This window comes from Ammospiza caudacuta, chromosome 5 (assembly GCF_027887145.1).
Source record: "Ammospiza caudacuta isolate bAmmCau1 chromosome 5, bAmmCau1.pri, whole genome shotgun sequence".
NCBI classification, from domain to species: domain Eukaryota; kingdom Metazoa; phylum Chordata; class Aves; order Passeriformes; family Passerellidae; genus Ammospiza; species Ammospiza caudacuta.
Window position 1 is genome coordinate 77,655,695 of NC_080597.1, and position 16,335 is coordinate 77,672,029.

At 53.5% G+C, this 16,335-nt stretch overlaps 1 protein-coding gene across 1 annotated transcript in view; it reads left to right on the forward strand.

The window, feature by feature from the left end:
- SHANK3 (SH3 and multiple ankyrin repeat domains 3) overlaps positions 1-16,335 on the forward strand; it is a 133,522-nt gene that overhangs the window by 81,210 nt on the left and 35,977 nt on the right. The window contains exons 18-20 of the mRNA XM_058805981.1: positions 3,657-3,781; positions 9,948-10,083; positions 16,156-16,236. Coding sequence (XP_058661964.1) covers positions 3,657-3,781; positions 9,948-10,083; positions 16,156-16,236 — 342 coding nt within the window. The remainder of the gene's footprint in view (positions 1-3,656; positions 3,782-9,947; positions 10,084-16,155; positions 16,237-16,335) is intronic.

The window sequence follows — 16,335 nt, forward strand, 5'->3', positions numbered from 1 at the left end:
AACTGTTTTTGGGAATGGCTGAGCTGGGACAGGTGGATCGAGATTCCCAGGATTTGCTGGGAGCAGGGATGTCCTTCTCCATCCCCAGGGGTTGTAAAACCTGGGAGAAAAATTCCCAAGGCCAGGACAGGGCTTGGAGCCCCCTGGGATGATGGGAAGTGTCCAGGGGTTGGAATTGGGTGGGATTTGGGTCCCTTCCCACCCAAACCATTCCAGGGGGAGCTCCAGTGCTCCAACACCAGGAGGACCTGGAAATCCTGGAGCAAACCCAGAGAACTGGATCAGCTTCCCTCTGAGAAACTGGGAATGTTCCCCTGGAGCAGGGAAGGCTCCAGGGAGAGCTGAGAGCCCCTGGCAGGGCCTGCAGGGGCTCCAGCAGAGCTGCAGAGGGACTGGGGACAAGGCCTGCAGGGACAGCACACAGGGAATGGCTCCCACTGCCAGAGGGCAGCCATGGGTGGCATCTTGGCAGTGAGGAATTCCTGCCTGGGCTGGCATTGCCACAGCAGCTGGGGCTGCCCCTGATCCCTGCAATGGCCAAGGAAAAGTTGGAGCAGCCTGGGATGGTGGGAATTGTCCCTGTGTCTCCTTGTCCCCTCATGGAGGAAAATCTGCTCCCGGAATTATTCCACAGGGAGACAATTCCCAATTCCTGAGCATTTTCCCATTTGGCAAATCCTTCAGGCTCTGGCAGCACTTCCCAAATCCTGGATCACGACATGCACCCACCGTGGGCTGGTGGCTCCCAGCCCACGGAAAAAGCTGGAAAAGTGCCTGGAATGACACATGGATAACTCAGGCGATGGATGGGCCTGGAGTGCGATGGGATCTGTGGGAATGTGGGATTTGCTCCATGAAATTTATCCCAGAGAATCCATGGCTGGGACCCCTGGACGTGTCCAAGGCCAGGTCGGACACTTGGAGCATCCTGGGATCACAGGAGCTGAGATCCTGGAAGGATCCTGGAGGGTTTGGAGAGCGCTCCAACATTCCGTCGGAATGTCTAAAAATAGGGATGAGCTGTCAAGCGTTTGCCACTTCTCCCGGGAAAGGCAGAAATCGTGGAAAGCCGTTGGTGGGAAGCAGCTGAGAAGCTTCAGCACATGGAGGGGTGGCAGGGAAAGGTTCCCGGGGTGCGATCCGTGCCGGAGTGGAAAAATCCCGCCTAAAATGTGGGAATAAAAACGGATAGAGGAGGAAAAGTCTTGGATCTGGGTGGAACCGGAGGCTTGGTTTGGTGGGAAGGGAGGGGAACGTTGGGAATGTTGGTGGAAGGGCGTCAAAGGAGAGGCCACCGGGGTCACCTCAGGGATCCGGGATCTGTCAGCTCCTAAAAATCCATTTCTTGGGATAATTTGTGGGGATGAGAATTTCTCCTGGCTCCTAATCCGCTCCAGGTGGATTTGGGAATGAGGAGACACCGCGGCTCTGTGGGAGGGACTCGGCTGGAAGTGAGAGGGAAGAGGGAAAACTTGGGATAAGGAGAGCGGGAAGGATTGAATGGGTGGATTTTCCTCAGGCTGGATTGTCCCAGCGGGAATTTCTCCAATTTTTAGGAGCTGTGGCAGGTCCAGGTGGATCCTCTGGATCCATTCTGGGAGCTGAAGGTTTGGGATCAGCCCAGGGTGTAATTCACGGATCCTGGGAATGGAAATGCTTGGAAAACTTCCTGGGCTGTGCCCGTGGGATCTCCTGGATCCTGGGGGATCCTCGGGATGGGCTGGGAGGTCCCTCCCAGGCAGGCCTCACCAGGATTGGGGAACTTTGGAATCCTGGCCCATGGAATGCCGGCAGTGCCTCGGGAAGGGCCCCCGAGCCCCCCAGGGATCCGTGCAGGGAGAGCCCGGGAAAAGTGGGATGTGCCCCGGGCTGGGGCCAGGGCAGCTCTGCGGGGATCGGGGCCGGGATCGGGAATGTCCTTCTGGGCCTGCCCAGCTGCTGCCAGGAGCCAGCGGGGATCGGGATCTGCTCCAGGGAATGAGCCCCGGGAAGAGAGGGAGCGGCCTCAGCCTGGGCCAGGACAGGCCCAGCTCCCGGATTTGGGATCGTTTTCCATGGAAAGGGGTCAGGCCTTGGCAGGGGCTGCCCAGGGAGCTTTGGAGTCACCGTCCCTGGAGGTGTCCAAGGAATCCCCATTCCCGGTGGGATCCAAATCCATGTGGGTGCAGCACTGGGGGACACGGATCAGGGGTGGCCTCGGCAGTGCTGGGAACAGTTGGGTTTGATGGTCTCCAAGGGATTTTCCAACCCAAATGATTCCATGACTCCATCATTGATTCCATGACTGATTCTATTATTGGTTCCATCTTGGATTCCATCACTGATTCCTTCTTTGAATCCATCATTGATTCCATCATTGATTCCATTATTAGTTCCATTATTGATTCCATCATGGATTCTTTCATTGACTCCCTCATTGATTCCATCATTGATTCCATCACTGACTCCATTTTGGATTCCATCTTGGATTCCTTCATTGATTCCATCTCAGATTCCATCTAGGGTTCTATCCTTGATTCCATGACTGATTTCATCATTAGTTCCATGATTGATTCCATCTTGCATTCCATCATTGACTCCATTTTTTATTCCATCTTTGATTCCTTCGTTGATTCCATCTTAGATTCCATCTAGGATTCCATCATTGATTCCATGACTGATTCCATTATTAGTTCCATGATTGATTCCATCTTGGATTCCATCATTAATTCCATCTTGGATTCCTTAATTATCTCCATCGTTGATTCCATCCTTGATTCCATCACTGAGGTGGGAACGGGGACAGGACAAGGGGACACAACCTCAGGCTGTGCCAGGACGTCTCCAGGTTGGATAACGGAAAAACTCATTCCTGGAAAGGCTTTTCCAACCTTGGCATGGGAGTAGAATCCCCATTCCCGACCGGATTCAAATCCATGTGGATGTGGCAGCTGGGCACAAGGATCAGGGGTGGCCTCGTCAGTGCTGGGAACAGTTGGATTTGATGTTCTCCAAGGGATTTTCCAACCCAAATGATTCCCTGACTCCATCATTGATTCCATGACTGATTCTATTATTGGTTCCATCTTGGATTACATCTTGGATTCCATCTTGGATTCTGTCATTGATGCCATCATTGATTCCATTATTAGTTCCATGACTGAGTCCATTATTTATTCCATCTTAGATTCCATCACTGGTTCCTTTATTGATTCCTTCATTGATTCCTTTATTAGTTCCATTATTGATTCCATCTTGGATTCTTTCATTGATTCCTTCATAGATTCCATCTCGGATTCCATCACTGGTTCCTTCGATTCCTTCATTGATTCCTTCATTGGTTCCATTATTGATTCCACTATTAGTTCCATGATTGATTCCATCTTGGATTCCTTCATTATTTCCATCATTGATTCCAATACTGGTTCCACCTCGGATTCAATCACTGAGGTGGGAACAGGGCAGGACAAGGGGTGGGATTCAAATCCATGAATCCATGGATATGGCACCTGGGGACACGGATTGGGGGTGGCCTCGGCACTGCTGGGAACAGTTTCACTCAGGGGTTTTCCAGCTCTGTAATTCCATGATTTTAGGAATGCTGTGCACGGGCTGAGCCTTCCCCGGTGGAATTTCCTTGGAAATCCCTCAGTTCCCCTTCCCGTTGTGTTTTCCAGCCGAGACCCCGATCGAGGAGTTCACGCCCACGCCGGCATTCCCAGCACTGCAGTACCTGGAATCCGTGGATGTGGAAGGAGTCGCCTGGAGAGCGGGATTGCGCACGGGGGATTTTCTGATCGAGGTGAGCTCCTCCCGGAATTCCACTCCTTCCCCGGGAATTTTGGGAATTGCCCAGGAGTTTTGGAATTCTACCGGGTACGGGTCAGGAGGATCCGGAGTCCTCCAGGTCGTGGAACTTCCAGAGGTTCTTTGGGTGTGGATCCAGAGGGATCCCAGTGTCCTCCAGGTGTGGATCAGGAGCTTCCAGGAGCTCCCCAGGTGTGGATCAGGAGGATCTGGAATTCTCCAGGTGTGGATCCAGAGGGATCCTGAGTCCCTCAGTGCCAGTGAATCCCTTTGGAATTGTGGCTGCTCCACCATGGAGAACACACTGAGATTTCAGGAGATTCCCTGGAGTTGTCATTGCTTTAGGGATTTTCCTGGCTGGAGGAGGAACTTAGGATGTTCCAATGGGATTGGTGGGAACAGGACAGGGCTAGAGTTTGGAAAGGTGGAAAAAAGGTTTTCCAGTGGGAAATCCAAGGAATGGTTCAGGGACTGGATCCAAGCACTGCTTTGGTTGGAAAGGGATCATGGAAAGTTGGATTCCAATGGAATGTGTGGAGTGTTGGGATTGGGACAGATCCTGCCAGGCTGGGAGAGCTGGGAATGTTCCCCTGGAGAAGAGAAGGCTCCAGGGAGAGCTCCCAGCACATTGCAGGGCCTGCAGGGGCTCCAGCAGAGCTGCAGAGGGACTGGGGACAAGGCCTGCAGGGACAGCACACAGGGAATGGCTCCCACTGCCAGAGGGCAGCCATGGGTGGCATCTTGGCAATGAGGAATTCCTGCCTGGGCTGGCATTGCCACAGCAGCTGGGGCTGCCCCTGATCCCTGCGTTGTCCAAGGAAAGGTTGGAGCAGCCTGGGATGGTGGGAAGTGTCCCCAGAATGAGCTTTGAGGTTCTTCCTACCCAAACCATCCCAGGATTCCATTTGGGATGAATCTCTGGCATTTTGTGCTGCCTGACGTGGTTTGGGTGGGAACCTGATCCCAATTTTCTCCACGCTGAGGATTTCAGGCTCTGTCTCCATGGAAAGCTGGGAGGAGACCTGGGACATTCCCACTCCTGCTTGTCCTGACAGGAGAAGGAGGAAAACAGAGCCTGGAGGGATTTGTGATGGCTGGAGGCTCCTTTCCATGGAGAAATTCCCAAATATCCAATCCAAACCTGCCCTGGCCCAGGCTGAGGCCGCTCCCTCTCTTCCCGGGGCTCATTCCCTGGAGCAGATCCCGATCCCCGCTGGCTCCTGGCAGCAGCTGGGCAGGCCCAGAAGGACATTCCCGATCCCGGCCCCGATCCCTGCGGAGCTGCCCTGGCCCCAGCCCGGGGCACATCCCACTTTTCCCGGGCTCTCCCTGCACGGATCCCTGGGGGGCTCGGGGGCCCTTCCCGAGGCACTGCCGGCATTCCATGGGCCAGGATTCCACAATTCCCCAATCCTGGTGGGGTTTGGGTTGGAAGAACCTCCCAGCCCATCCACTTCCAACCCCTGGACACCTCCCATCATCCCAGGCTGCTCCAACCTTTCCTTGGACAACGCAGGGATCAGGGGCAGCCCCAGCTGCTGTGGCAATGCCAGCCCAGGCAGGAATTCCTCATTGCCAAGATGCCACCCATGGCTGCCCTCTGGCAGTGGGAGCCATTCCCTGTGTGCTGTCCCTGCAGGCCTTGTCCCCAGTCCCTCTGCAGCTCTGCTGGAGCCCCTGCAGGCCCTGCAATGTGCTGGGAGCTCTCCCTGGAGCCTTCCCTGCTCCAGGGGAACATTCCCAGCTCTCCCAACCTGACTCCACAGGGGCTCCAGCCTTGGAGCAGCTCCAGAGCTTCCTCTGGATTCATTCCAGTGGATTCCGGAGCTGTTTTGGGAATTCCCTGAGCTCTTCCTTTCCCGATGGGAATTGTCCCTTTCCCTCTGAGTTCTGGGAGTTCCTTTTATCCATGAAATCCAACTTCCAGATTTTCCTCCTCTCCGCCTTTTCCATGGATAATTTCCCAGTTCCAGCCTCGCATATTTCCTGAACTTCCTTTTGGGGCCAGTGTGACACCGGGAATGTCCCTGCTCAGCGCCTGGGAGAGGCTTCCCAAAATCCTGAAGCTGGTCCCATGTGCTTCTCCTCAGAATCCTGGGATCCCTGCGCTTGGAAAATAATTCCAAAGTCACCAAGTCCAAGGCTGAGCCTGATCCCCAGCCCAGAGAACTGATTGGAATTCCAGGAATCCCCTGGACACCTCCAGGGATGGGCACTCCAAAGCTCCCTGGGCAGCCCCTGCCAAGGCCTGAGCCCCTTTCCATGGGGAAATTCCTGTGGATTCCAAGCTTTCAGAAATCCTCCAGGTGTGGATCCAGAGGCATCCAGAGTCCTCCAGACAATGGGAGTGCCAGGAGCTCTCCAGACTGGGATCAGGAGGTTCTGGATTTCTCCAGGTGTGGATCCTGAGGGATCCAGCATCCCCACATGTGGATCAGGAGCTTCCAGAAGTTTTCCAGGTCAGGAGGATCTGGAATTCTCCAGGCGTGGATCAGGAGGATCCAGAGTCCTCCAGATGTGGATCAGGAGGGTCTGGAATTCTCCAGGTGTGGATCCAGAGGGATCCAGAGGAATCCAGAGTCCCCACATGTGGATCGGGAGCTTCCAGAAGCTTTCCAGGTCAGGACGATCTGGAATTCTCCAGGTGTGGATCAGGAGGATCCGGAGTCCTCCAGCTGTGGATCAGGACGTTCTGGAATTCTCCAGGTGTGGATCAGGAGGATCTGGAGTATTCCAGGTGTTGGAGCTTCCAGGAGTTTTCCAGGTGTGGATCAGGAAGGTTCCAGAGTCCCCACATGTGGATCAGGAACTTCCAGAAGTTTTCCAGGTCAGGAGGATCCAGAGTCCTCCAGGTGTGGATCAGGAGGGATCCAGAGTCCCCACATTCCCTTTGGGAATTGGGTCACCCCTGGAGCTCTTCCAAGCTGCCCTTGGTGCCAATTCCAGCCCTGAATTCCCTTTGGGAAGGCGCTGGCAGGAATTCCTCCTGGAAAATCTGGAGCAGCCTCTGGAACAGCCACAGTTCGGGCTGAAAATCAGGAAAATTCCTCCTGGAGGGAATCAAATCCCAGTGGATTCGGAGGAACCTGATCCAGGGTGGCCCTGACAGAGCTGGGAATTCTGGGATTTGATCTCCAAGGGCTTTTCCAACCTCCAACAATTCCATGATCCCATGAACCACATTCCGGGAATGGCTCCATGAGGGAATTCCCAGTGCCAGGCTGGGGAATTGCCAAGATCCAAACTCTCCGGCGGTGGGATTGGGAAAATCCCACCAGAATTCCAGAGGAAAATCCAGGACTTCCAGCCTTTTGTCTTCCCCCATCCTGGGAGGTTTTCAATCCTGGAATTTTTTTCATGAGGAGCCTTGGAAGTGGAGAACTTTGACCACTTCCATGAGAATTCCATGATTCCTTGAGGATCCAGGTGGGAATTCCCAGGATTTGGGATACAGACATGGCTGGAAATCTGTGGATATTTTCAGGATTTAGTGACTGATTTTCTTGTTATCCCAATGTTTTTAAAGGAAAAACTGGGATGAGGGATCCAGGTGGGACCCCAGCATCCCCTGGGGAGGTTTCGGTGGGATATTTGGGAATGTTGCTCCATGGAAAAGGTTGGGAAGCTTTGGAAGGAGCGGTGGTGGAGTCAAATCCTTGGGAATGTTCAAAAAACCTGGATTTGGGAATGTGGGTTAGCAGTGGTCTCTGAGGGCTTTTCCAACTCTACAATTCCATGATTTTCTTTGGGAATGAGGAAAAATCCTGCTCTGGGCAGCGGTGGGAATGGAATGATCCCATCCCAACCATTCCACGATCCCAATGAACAAAATTCCAGAGGTTTTTTTAAGGACACGGAGTCCAAAAATACACAAGGGTAGGGAAAAATCCTCTGGGACAAAATTTCCCCCTCTGGAATTGTGGGAATGAGGGAGCACTGAAACATTCCCGGATCCTCTCCCTGCTGGAAAGGTCAGGAAGCAAAAAAAGCAGGAAATGCGGATAATTCCAGCTCCGGAGCGTGGGAGGTTGATAAAAAGGATCCGAGGAAATATCAAAGGCCGGGATTTCGGATCATTGGGAATTTGGGAACAACAGGGAAAAAAAAAAAAAATAGAGGGAAGAGGCTGATCCAGCTCCAGTTTTTAAATGGAAATGCTCAAAATTTGGGATATTCTGGTGTGGGGAAAAAAAGCTGGAATGTTCCGCTCCGAGTTGGGAACGAATGCGGAGCTCGGATTTCTCCGGGAGATGTCTCGGAACACGAAGTTTCCCAGTAACCAAGGAGAGAGGAATTCCTAAAAATATCCATTCCCAAATTACCGGGCTGGGAGAGCGGATCCCGGAGATCTGCGGGAGGGGGGTCTGGGAATGCTGCTCAGCCCTGGAATTCCGGAGGCTCAGGATGAGCATTGGGCTCTCCCAGTTTTCCGGAGGGGAGGAATTGAGGGAAATCAAGGCAGGGATGAATTGGGAGCACAGGGAATTCCAGGATTGAAATCCCAAGGAATTCCCTGGGGATGGAAGTCAGGCTCAGGTTATCCCGAGGGTTTTGTTGGAATTCCTTCAAATTCAGGTAGAAATAAATAGAATTAGGAGTCAGAGACAATTCACAACAATTCCCTGGATGGATCCAGGTGGGAATCAGGATCTGATCCCAGGGAAAAGGGACAGGATGAGAGGGAATGGCCTCAAGCTGAGCCAGGAATGAAATATTTGGGAAAAATTCTTAATGGAAAAGGTTGGTAAGGATGGGATTGGGCTGAGCGGGACAGTGGGAATCGACATTCCCAAGGGATTTCAAATCCATGGATCAGGATGGGAATGGCAGTGCTGGGAATGCTGGGAATGTTCCCGGTGGGATTTCCAGCCTCAGGGATTCCCAGATTCCAGGATTTCATTCCCAACCTGAAAAATGCTGATGGGAGAACCTTGGAAATTTCTCATTCCAGCAAACCCTGCGAGGCAGGGAATGGAGGTTCCAGGCTCCGGAATTCCCTTGGGAAAAGGGAATTCTCCCAGGAATTTCTGGATTTCACATGGATTTTTTTGGTTGGGTGTGGCAGATCCTGAAAGGACAAAATTCCTGAGCTCCCTGAAATTCCCACTTGGATCCCGGATGGGGGATGGATCCAGTGGGATTGGAATGGGAGCTGGGAATAGTTCAGGATGTGGGAAAAGGGATGAGGATCCAGGAATTCCTGGCTCTGGAATCTGGGTGTGGAATTCCAGCAGTTTGGAAGGAGCTTGGTACACATGGAGAGAATTTCCTGGAAAACCATTCCATGGATTCCAGTGAATCCCATGGGAACTTGCCCATGGAATGGGGTCAGCTTGGAGAGGGGGAAAGATCCAAGTTGTGTTCCTCGGGAGGATTTTGGGATCTGGAGAATCCTGGATAATCCCAAATTCTCCAGAATGGCAATCCCTGGATTTCTGCTCTTTCTTCTTGCTGAAGATTGATCCCAAAATTCCTGGAGTTCTTGCCAACACTCTGTCTTAATCCCATGGATCCATCCCGAGGGACAGCCCTGAGCCCATTCCGGCTCCTTTGCTCCAGGAGACTTTGGATTCCCGGGAATCATCGTGTGGGATCGTTGGTAGCTCCCAAGTTTCCTGGAGCAAAGGAGCTGGAATGGGCTCGGGGCCGTCCTTTGGGATGGATCCATGGGATAAACATGGAGTGTTGGAAAGAACTCCTGGAATTTTGGAATCAGCCTTCACCAGGAAGAAAGAGCAGAAATCCAGGGGTTGCCATTCCAGAGAATTTGGGATTATCCAGGATTCTCCAGGTCCCAAAATCTTCACAGGGATCCCAGCTTGGACCTTTCCCCCTCTCCAAGTTGACCCCATTCCATGGGCAAGTTCCCATGGGATTTACTGGAATCCATGGAATGGTTTTCCAGGGAATTCTCTCCATTCCGAACATTCCATGACCAGACGCTCTAAAAAAAACCTGGGGAAACCCCGTTTTTTTGGGAATCTCCCAGCAGGAATTAGCCATTCCCCTCTCCTCCTTGCCATCACCAGGCAGCGGCTCCCAACCACCGCAAAAAAAGACGGGGAAAAAAAACGGGGAGAAGCGAGATTTTTGTGGAGACTTCCATGGGGTTTTTTCCCACTGGGAATTCTGATCCATGTTTTTTTTTTCTGGGAATGCAGGTGAACGGAGTGAATGTGGTGAAGGTGGGGCACAAGCAGGTGGTGGCGCTGATCCGGCAGGGCGGGAATCACCTCCTGATGAAAGTCGTGTCCGTCAGCCGCAAGCCCGACACCGAGGAGGGATCTCGCAAAAAGGGTGAGCCACAGTTCCTGGGAATCCTGCAACTCTCCAGGGGCTCGGGATGGGCCGGAGCAGCCCCAGCGAGGAGAGGGAGTGGCGGGGGTGGGAAATTCCAGGGTGGGAAGGTTGGGATGTGCCGGCTTTTTGGGATGCGCTGATTTTCGGGATGTGCCGGTTTTTGGAATGTTTCCCTTTTTTTTCGGGATGTGCCTTTTTTTGGGGATGTGCCAATTTTTGGGATGTGTTGATTTTGGGATGCATTGGGTTTTTGGGATGTGTCTGGTTTTGGGATGCGCCAATTTCAGGATGCACCAACTTTTGGGATGTGCTGATGTTTTGGATGTGCCATTTTTTGGGATGCAATGATTTTTGGGATGCGTCCATTTTTTAGGATGTGCCTGGTTTTGGGATGTGCTGATTTTTGCAATATGCCGGTTTTTGGTCTGCACCAATTTCAGGATGTGCTGTTTTTTGGGATGAGACGATTTTTGGGATACGGCAATTTTTGGGATGTGCCGGTTTCTGGGATTTGCCAATTTCTGGGATGTGTTAATGTTGGGATGCAATGATTTTTGGGATATGTCCGTTTTTTGGAATGTTCCAGTTTCAGGGATGTGCTGATTTTTGGGATACGTCAGGTTTTGGGATGCGTCAGGTTTTGAGATGCACCAATTTCAGGATGCGCAGATTTTTGAGATGTGTTGATGTTTGGGATATGCCAGTTTTTGGGATGTGCTGGTTTATGGGATTTCAGGGATTCTGGTCATTCGGGATGGGCTGGAGTGGCCCCAGCAAGGAGAGGGAGTGGCAGGGGTGGAAAATTCCAAGTGGGAAGCGCCAGTTTTTTGGGATGTGCTAATTTTTGGGATACATCAATTTCAGGATGTTCCAGTTTTTGGGATGTGTTGGCATTGGAATGCAATGATTTTTGGGATATGCCCATTTTTTGGGATGTCCTGATTTTTGGGATGTGCCAGTTTTGGGGATGTTTCCATTTTTGGAATGCGCCCGTTTTTGGGATACACCCGTTTTTGGGATGTGCCAATTTCAGGATGTGCCGCTTTTTGGGATGTGTTGATGTTGGGAAGCAATGATTTTTGGGATGTGTTGGTTTTTGGGATGTAGTGGTTTTTGTGATGCACCGATTTTTGGGATGCGATGATTTTTGGGATGCGGTGATTTTTGGGATGTTTCCGTTTTTTTCAGGATGTGCCATTTTTTGGGAGATGTGCCAGTTTTTGAGATATGCTGGGTTTTGGGATGCGTCAATTTTAGCATGCGCCAATTTCGGAATGCGCCGATTTTTGGGATGTGTTGATGTTGGGATGTGATGATTTTTAGAATGCAACGATTTTTGGGATATGTCCATTTTTTGGGATGTGCCAGTTTTTGGGATGCGCCGATTTCAGGATGCACTGATTTTGGGATGCACTGATTTTTGGGACCTGTTGATGTTTGGCATGTGCCAGTTTTCAGGATAGGATGATTTTTGGGATGTTTCCATTTTTGGGATGCACCAATTTTGGGATGTGCAGATTTTTGGGATGCACTGGTTTATGGGATGTCCTCATTTTTGAATGTGAAGGTTTTTGGGATGTGCCCATTTTTGGGATGTGCTGGGTTTTGGGACACTTTGATATTTGGGATGCAAAAATTTTGGGGATTTGGTCATTTTGGGTTGTGCTGATTTTTGGTAAGAATTTATTTTTGGAATGCATAAATTTTTGGGATGAGCCCATTTTGGGATTTGCCCACATTGGGATGTGCCCATTTTTGTGGTGCATCATTTTTTTGGGATGTGCTGTTTATTGGGATGTGTCCATTTTTTGGGATGCGCCCATTCTTTGGGATGTACTGGGTTTTGGGACGCATTGATGTTTGGGATGCAAAAATTTTTGGGATTTGCTCATTTTGGCTGTGCTGATTTTTGGGATGTGCTTGTTTTTGGGATGCATTAATGTTTGGGATACAAAGAGTTTTGGGATGTTCCCATTTTTGGGATGCGCTGATTTTTGGGAGGCATCCCTTTTTGGGGATGTTCCCATTTTTGGGACTTGTTGATTTTTAGGATGTGCTAGTTTCTGGGATGTGCTGATTTTTGGGAATGAGGGAGGTGGGCAGGAAAGATCAGGAAGGTCCCAACATCTGTGGAGTTGTGGTGTTTTTTGGGAATGGCTTGAATTCCCAAGGCCTGGAATTCCTGGAGTTGTGGTGTTTTTTGGGAATGGCTTGAATTCCCAAGATCGGGAATTTCTGTAATTGTGGCAAATGAGGAATAAGAGTTTTGGGAACTCATGGATGCAGGAAGGGAGGGATTTGGGGAGCCCCAGGATGGGTTTTGGGAATCACTTTTGATTCCCATGATCAGGAATTCCTGGAATTCCCATCAGCTACTCCAGGCTCCAGCTCCACCTGGGAATTGTTGGGATGGGAAACTACCCTAAGAATTTCTAGGAATATTGGGGGGCAAGATGATGATACCAAAGGAACACCGGGAATTCTGTGATGGAGCCAGGGAGTCCCTGTGGGAATTCCTGGGCACGGCTGGTCCTGGGGGATCCCAGAAAGTTCTGGGATTTCATTCCATGGGTTCTGGATTCCGGGAGCAGATCCAGGGCTTTGGGCAGGGCAGGGATTTGTCCAGAGGGACGGGAACTTTAGGAAAGAGCCATGAGGGGTTTGGGGGGATTGGGACTGGAATTCCAGGGAATGGGAGCAGGGGGGTGGGAAAAGGGGGTAGAATTATGGGACTGGGAAAACGAGATGGAATTATGGGGATGGGAAAAGGGTAATAGGAAAAGGAGATGGAATTGTGGGCTTGGGAGCAGGGGATGGAATTATGGAGATGAGAAGAGGGGAATGGGAAAAGGGGGATGGGAGTTTGGGAGGCAGGATTAGGATGAGATGGAGGGATAGGAGCAGGAAGATGGAAGCAGGGATGCAAACAGGAGATGGAAGCAGAGGGACAGGAGCAGAGGGATGGGAGCAGGGGGCAGGAACAGGGATGGGAGCAGGGAATGGAAATGGGATGGAAACTCAGGGAATGGAAGCAGGGAATGGGAGCAGAGAGATGAGAACAGGGGAGGGAAGTGAAGGGATGAAAACTGGGAACGAGGGAATGGGAGCAGGGAATGGGAGCATGAGGGTGGAAACGGGGACAGGAGCAGGGATGGGAGCTGGAATGGGAGCAGAGGGATGGGAGCAAGGACAGGAGCAGGGGATGGAAGCAGGGAATGAAAACAGGGAAATGAGCAGGGGATGGAAGTGGAGGGACAGGAGCAGGGATGGAAACGGAATGGAAACATGGGGACAGGAGAGACAAAAACAGGAATGGCAGCAGGAATGGGAGCAGGGATAGAAGAGGGGTTGGAGCAGGGATGGGAGTAGGGAATGAAAATGGGGGGATAGGAGCAGGAGATGGGAACAGTGATGGAAGTGGAAGGACAGGAGCAGGGAATGGAAGCAGGGAATGGAAACAAGGAATGGAAACACAGAACAGGAGTAGGGGACAGAAGAGACAGGACCAGGAATGGCAGCAGGAATGGGAGAAGGGATGGAAGCAGAGGGATTGGAGCAGGGAATGAAAATGGGGGAAGGAGCAGGGGGTGGAAGTGGAGGGACAGGAGCAGGAATGGAAACAGGGAATGGAAACGCAGGACAGGAGTAGGGGACAGAAGAGAGGAGCAGGAATGGAAGCTGGGTTGGGAGCAGAGGGATTGGAGCAGGGAATGGAAACGGGGGAACAGGAGCAGGAGACGGGAGCAAGGGATGGAAATGGGATGGGAGCAGGAGACAGGAGCAAGGGATGGAAAGAGCGTGACCGGAGGGACAGGAGCAGGGATGGATGGAAACGGGAATGGAAGCAGGAATTGGAAACAGGGATGGAGGCAGGGGAGTTGGAGTAAAGAATGGAATCAGGGATGGGATCAGGGATGGAATCAGGGATGGAATCAGGAGGATGGGAGCAGGGAATGGAAACACAGGACAGGAACAGGGGACAGGAGAGACAAAAACAGGAATGGCAGCAGGAATGGGAGCAGGGATGGAAGAGAGGTTGGAGCAGGGGTGGAAGTAGGGAATGAAAATGGGGGAAAGGAGCAGGAGATGGGAACAGGGATGGAAGTGGAAGGACTGGAGCAGGGAGGGAAGCAGGGAATGGAAAACAGGGGAAAGGAGCAGGGAACAGGAGAGACAGGACCAGGAATGGGACTGGATATGGGAACATGGATGGAAGAAGAGAGACTGGAGCAGGGATGGGAGCAGGGAATGAAAACGGGGGAAAGGAGCAGGGTATGGGAGCAGGGATGGAAGTGGAGGGACAGGAGCAGGGAATGGAAACAGGGAATGGAAACACAGGACAGGAGCAGGGACAGGAGAGAGGGGCAGGAATGGAAGCAGGGAAGGGAGGAGAGGGACTGGAGCAGGGAATGGAAATGGGGAAATGGGAGCAGGGGATGGGAGCAGGAGACAGGAGCAAGGGATGGAAACAGTGGGACAGGAGGGTCAGGAGCGGGGATGGATGGAAACAGGAATGGAAACAGGGATGGAGGCAGGGGGGTTGGAGTAAAGAATGGGAGCAGGGATGGATTCAGGGATGGAATCAGGGGCATGGGATCAGGGATAGAATCAGAGGGATTGGAGTAGGGGGGTTGGAGTTGGGGATGGGAGCAGGGATGGGAGCTGGGGGATGGGATCAGGGATAGAATCAGAAGGATTGGAGTAGGGGATGGGAGCAGGGATTAGAGTAGAGAATGGAATCAGGGATGGGATCAGGATGGAATCAGGGGCATGGGAGCAGGGATGGAATCAGAGGGATTGGAGTAGGGGATGGGAGCAGGGATTAGAGTAGAGAATGGAATCAGGGAGTGGAATCAGGGGGATTGGAGTAGCGAGTGGAGCCCGGGGGATGGGAGCAGGGCTGGAGCAGGGGGATGGGAGCAGGGAATGAGGGGGGCCGGGATCGGGGCCGCTCCCAGCGCAGCACGCGGGGCTCGGGGGAGGGAAGGGAGGGAAGAGGGAAGGGAGGGAAGGAGGGAGCGCTGCTGGCACGAGGAGCTCCAATTATCCCGTCACGGCACAAAGGCACGAGCCGTGGGAACGGCTGGCAGCCTCGGGAATTCAGCCGCGAATTCAGCCGGGAATAATCCTCGGGAATTCAGCCGGGAATCGGCGCCGGGAGCCCCGGCGGGGCCGCTCGGGCCGCTGCAGCCGCTCCAGCCCGGGGTGAGCCGCTGCCCCTCGGCGCTTCCCCCTCTGCCCGGTGCCTTCCTCCTCCCGCTCCTCCGCATCCCCGCGGCCGCTGCTCCAAGGGATCCGAGGGGCGCCGGGGGCCCGGGGGGGGTCGTGCCGTGTCCCCCCCACCCCGGTGACAGCGCCTGTGTGGGCCCGGCTGGGGCTGAATCCGCCCCGCTGGATCCCTGCCGCAGGCACAGGGATCCTTGGAGCTGCCGTTGCCATGGCAATCCTGGAGCGTTATTCCAGCATTGTCAGCGAGGAGCAGCGAGGAGGAGGAGGAGGAGGAAGAGGAAGAGCTTTCCACTCATCCTCGCTGCTCCGGGAGCGGGGGGGGCGCTCAGGGAATGCGGGATCGGGAGCTTTCGGGATCATCCCGGGCCACGCGTCCTTGGGCAGCTCCCGGCCGGACGCCGGCGCTTCCGTAGGGTCGGGATCCACGGCCAGCGGCAGCGGCAGCAGCAGGAGGAGGAGGAGGAAGAGGAGGGTGGGGTGGGCTGAGCGCTCCGGGGGCTGCGCCGAGGCGGGAAGAGGATCCCGAGCTCAGGCTGGACACATTCCCGCCGTCCCCGCATCCCTGCCCGCGTCCCCCGCCCGCCCGGGGCCATGGCTCGGGCTCCGCGCTGAGCGGGGGGGGGTGGCCCGCATTCCCGAGGGCCGCGGGCACATTCCCGGCGGGAATCATGAAGAAGTTCGCGTCCACGCGCAGCCTCAATAAGATCCTGCAGCAGTGCGACTCCTCGTCCCGCGAGTACGAGGAGATCCAGGCTGTGGAGAAGAAGTGGCACCTGCACCTGGCCACGCCGCGCAAATTCCGCGAGAAGCGGTGCAAGATGCCCTCTCTGTTCCTTGCAGCCCCGCCGCCGCCCAAGAGAGCGCCCAGCACCACCCTCACGCTGCGCTCCAAGTCCATGACGGCCGAGCTGGAGGAGCTGGGTAAGGCCGGCACCGGGATGCGGCCGGGATCCCCCGGGAGGCGCGGGGGGTGCTCGGGAGCCGCTTCCCAGCGGTTTTCCAGCGGTTTTCCAGCTGTTT